General features: G+C 33.6%; 1 protein-coding gene across 3 annotated transcripts in view; it reads right to left on the bottom strand.

Annotated features, from left to right (window-relative positions):
* NOL10 (nucleolar protein 10) overlaps positions 1-4,380 on the bottom strand; it is a 137,600-nt gene that overhangs the window by 110,954 nt on the left and 22,266 nt on the right. For all 3 annotated transcript variants that reach the window (XM_008584326.1, XM_008584328.1, XM_008584327.1), the window contains 4 exons: positions 3,912-3,949; positions 3,046-3,182; positions 2,749-2,814; positions 1,067-1,127 (listed from right to left, as the gene is read on the bottom strand). In XM_008584326.1, coding sequence (XP_008582548.1) covers positions 1,067-1,127; positions 2,749-2,814; positions 3,046-3,182; positions 3,912-3,949 — 302 coding nt within the window. The remainder of the gene's footprint in view (positions 1-1,066; positions 1,128-2,748; positions 2,815-3,045; positions 3,183-3,911; positions 3,950-4,380) is intronic.

Consider the following 4,380-nt stretch of genomic DNA (forward strand, 5'->3'; position numbering starts at 1 on the left):
CTTTTTTTTTAAAAAAAAAAAAAAAAAAAAAAAAGCAAATGGAGAACAATAGTAGAATATCATTTTATTTTTGTAAAAAACTTTTAAAAATATATGTACACATATGCATATTTGCATATGCTATGCAAAATCATTAAAGAATTACCTCTGGGGTTTAGTGACTAGAAGGCAGAAGAAGACACCTTTTTTATTATATGTTTTCTGACATCATATTTGCATCTTTTTTCTTACTATGAGTATTTATAACTATTGTAATTGAAAAATGCAAATCTAGAAAAATTCTGGAAAAGTGTGAATAACACTGATTCAAAGGTACTACAGTTTAAAAGTAAAATGTTGTGGGACTGGCCAGTTAGCACAGTTGGTTAGAGCATGGTGCTGATAACACCAAGGTCCAGGGTAAGATCCCTGTACCAAGCAGCTGCAAAAAAAAGCAAAAATAAAAAGAAGGAAAATGTTACGTGTATTCATTTCGATATTTATTGAATGCTACTATACAGGATGTACAAATCACCATCCTATACACCTTTAAAGTTTATATTATTTTCATATAGGTTATTTCATGCAATTCTCACCCACACCTCTAAAAATTTGGCAAGGTAAGTATTATCATCTCCATTTCACCACTGAGGAAACTAAGCCTCAGGGAAAGTAACTAATTCACAGTCATAAAACTACCTAACAAGCGAGAGAGCTGGGCCCCCGACATATTGCCTCCCATTAAAAACAAGCCCAGCTGTCCGCAGCGCTCCCCTGGAGCTGGCAGTCCAGGTGTGACGGCAGGCTGTGCTCAGCCCCTTCCACCTTCACATCAAGCTCCTGAGATCAATGTTCACATATGTGTTCACGTATGCTCAATCTGATGCACAACGGCCACAGCCTGCAGCAACAGAATAGCTGTGTCTTTGCGTGGAAAGGTCACTGCACCACACGAAAAACAAACCAAAGCTAATGCCTCATTACCATCCTGCTCTAAGGATGAAACAACTGTGTCTTTAAATAGAAAATCCATTCACTGTCAAATGGAAAACAAATATTTCAAAAAATAAAGTCAACATACACTTACCTCTATTGTTCCTGTGGCAAACAAGCCATGTACTGAATTTATGTCACAAACATTATTCTCCCTAAAAGAGTAAAGCAATAGAGGAGACAGTATTAGTTAGCATCTACTTAAAGGGGAAAGGGGTACTCAAAAAACTTTCTAAATAAACAGTCACCACAAACTCTGTGGAGAAAGAAGACATACAGATTCTCACTCATCTGCAATGAAAAACATCAAGGCATGAAAGGGTTAAGTGCTTGACTCACAGGGTCACCTGCTAGGTGACAAAAAAGAAAGGACTTCCTTATCAAATACTATTCCACCACCAGAAGAAGAAAGGGTCATTCTATTTTTTCAGTGTATTTTCTTCCAAGGCAAGACAGCATTCTTAAAAGAATACAGGCTATAACTATGACAATTTTGAGATTTGAATAACTTGAGTTGGGTATACTGACATAGGCCACATTTTCTTTCTCTGTAAAATGGATATTTCACCTCACTGAGTTGTGAAGTTTAAATGAAAAAGACTGCAAAATGTTCAGCAATGTCCACAGTATAGAAGACAATAAATAATAGCTGTTATTATGAATAAGAAATTATACAGCTAAAAAGCAGATCGCTTTTTATTATGCAATAATGCATTGTGAAGTTACAAGTTTTTTTTAAAGAAAATAAAAGTATTTCAAGCCAATGTGAAACAAAACAATCTGAAGAGTTTACTTGGTTTCTATCACTACATATTATGCTAACCTTTAAGAATCCTCTCAAAGCAATATGGAAAATTCAACAAACTATATACACAGATGAGAAGTAATCCAGCTTCTATCCTTTACTAGTTGTGTGGCCTTGGGCAAGCTACTTGCCCTCTCTGAGCTTCAGCTGCTCTATCTGTAATGGAGATGATAATAGTACTGACCACAATAATCTGTGGGAAATTTAAAATGAGTTAACTAAGTAAAATGGCTGAATAATGTCTGGCACATAGGAAATGCTTTCACTATTATGGTTATTGTTACTATTCATTATAATAATGATGATGATGATGATGATGATAACACATTCAATCCTAAAGAATTTCTCTTTGAATAAAATATAAGTTTAGACTATAATGTATGATAAAAGGAAAATAAGGGCCGGCCCGTGGCTCACTCGGGAGAGTGCGGTGCTGATAACACCAAGACTGCGGGTTCGGATTCCTATATGGGGACGGCTGGTTGGCTCACTGGCTGAGCGTGGTGCTGACAACAAGTCAAGGGTAAAGATCCCCTTACCGGTCATCTTTTTTTTTTTTTTAAAAAAAAAGGAAAATAAAAACCTTAAAGTCTGCTAGCAAAAACATAAAAAATAAAAATTAAAAAATGGCACTCCAAGTTAATTCAAAGTTTCTCCACAGTAGAAAATATCACAAAACGAAATCATGAATGAAAATTTAAAGAACACCACAAATCATCATCATCATCATCATAATGAGTTTTTTATGTGACTTTTAAAGTTTTGAGTATATGTAAAAAATTAAAATTTTTAAGAAATCACCAGGTCTTTCAGTGAATTTTTTAAGAAAACATTTAACAGTGCTCTTTTTAATGTAGTTGCTCAGAGTTCTGCTTAAATGCAATATCACATATAATTTGATGATAACTTTAGCATCTGGCTCCATCTCCTGGTCAAAATAAATACAGCAGTATTACTAAAACAATACTCACGCAGCATCAGTTTGTAGAGGATTCAGGTACCGTCCTTGTTCTAAGTTTAATCTATAAATTTCAGAGCTGCAAAGTCACAAAGTTAAAAATACGGTAAACTACAATAAACTTTTAAGTAAGTATAAATTTTAGAAATATATACATACATATCAAGGGTTTTTTTTTATAATAACCACATATCACTTTTATATTAAAGCAAGCAATTTAAATAAATAAAATGTACAAGAAATTTAAGAACAGAAGTCAGATATTTTAGAAGGAAGAAAGAAGAAAACAAGGAGTGATTAGATCCAATACCTTGCCCCAACAAAGTACAAGTCACAGGATGGATAGTGATAAGAGAAATCTCTCCCAAACTTTGGTATTCTGGTTTTGTAGTAAAAACCTGATTGTGAATGAAATTCAATATATCTATCATTATGTAAGAAGACAATCTGAAAATAAAACAAGAAAATTAGTTTGCTTAGGTTTTTAGGTAAAGTGTTTATTTCATCCTCACTAAAACTGGAAAAGCACACTTTCTCTCTCTAATCACACATGCACACACTCTCCACCGTGATTTGGAATCGAACTCTTCATTGGCTCCTGAATGTCTTCCTGTATCCTACAGCTTTTCTGCAAACCTTACCTTCTAACTAAAAGACTTAAAAACAAATGCCCTTCATTAGCTGGCACCTGCATTTTATAACATGGAGCACTCTACAGTAACATCGATGAGCAATTTCCTACTTCACTTAGGAACACATTTTAATAATCCCACAATTATCACACAGGGTCTGATAAACTCCTCGTATAAATTTAACATACTACAAAGGTACCTTAAAAATCTGCCAATGGTATGTGAATCCAATAATCAGAATCACAAATCTAGAATGTAAGATGGTCTAAAAAAGACCACTACTATCAATTCTTAAAAATATAAAGTTTCATATGTGAGATGCAAAATTTTGACTTTATACTGACCAAAGGCTATTTCTATCACTGTTATTTTAAAGATACTACATATCATACATGTAACAAACTAAAAGAATATTAATAGGAAATGATAGGTTATATTTTACCTCACAGTCATTTTTAATTTAACAATGGGAACGTCATAAAAATAAATTCCACTCGCTCATTTCTGGAGTACAGCCAGTACAAACCAATATTATCAAACATACCTTTGAATAATCATCAGACAAAATTTCAAAGGTGACAACTAAAAAAACAGGAAATAATAGGAAAAAATACAATTATCAATCAACGTTCTTAATAAAAATGCAAACTTGATTCAAAGACTCTAATTCAACACAGAAATTATATACAAATGCCACTTTTTTCTTTTCTGCCCCTATGTAAAACAAGAACAAAATTGCCATGCTATATTGCTTCCAAAACACCAATGGAAAATTAAAAGCTTTTTACAATCTCTCAAAATACATCAACTACGTTTTTTGCAGAAATGAAGCAAACTCACAGAATAACTCTTAGGCTGGCCAGTTAGCTCAGCTGGTTAGAGTGCAGTGTTATAACACGATAGTCAAGGGTTCAAATCCCCATACCAGCCAGCAGCCAAAAAAAAAAGAATTAATTCTTTTTTTTTTTTTTTGTCTTTTTCCGTGTCCAGCAACGGATCGCAACCCTCAGTGT

Source organism: Galeopterus variegatus, unplaced genomic scaffold, assembly GCF_000696425.1.
Source record: "Galeopterus variegatus unplaced genomic scaffold, G_variegatus-3.0.2 Scaffold3225, whole genome shotgun sequence".
Lineage (NCBI taxonomy): Eukaryota > Metazoa > Chordata > Mammalia > Dermoptera > Cynocephalidae > Galeopterus > Galeopterus variegatus.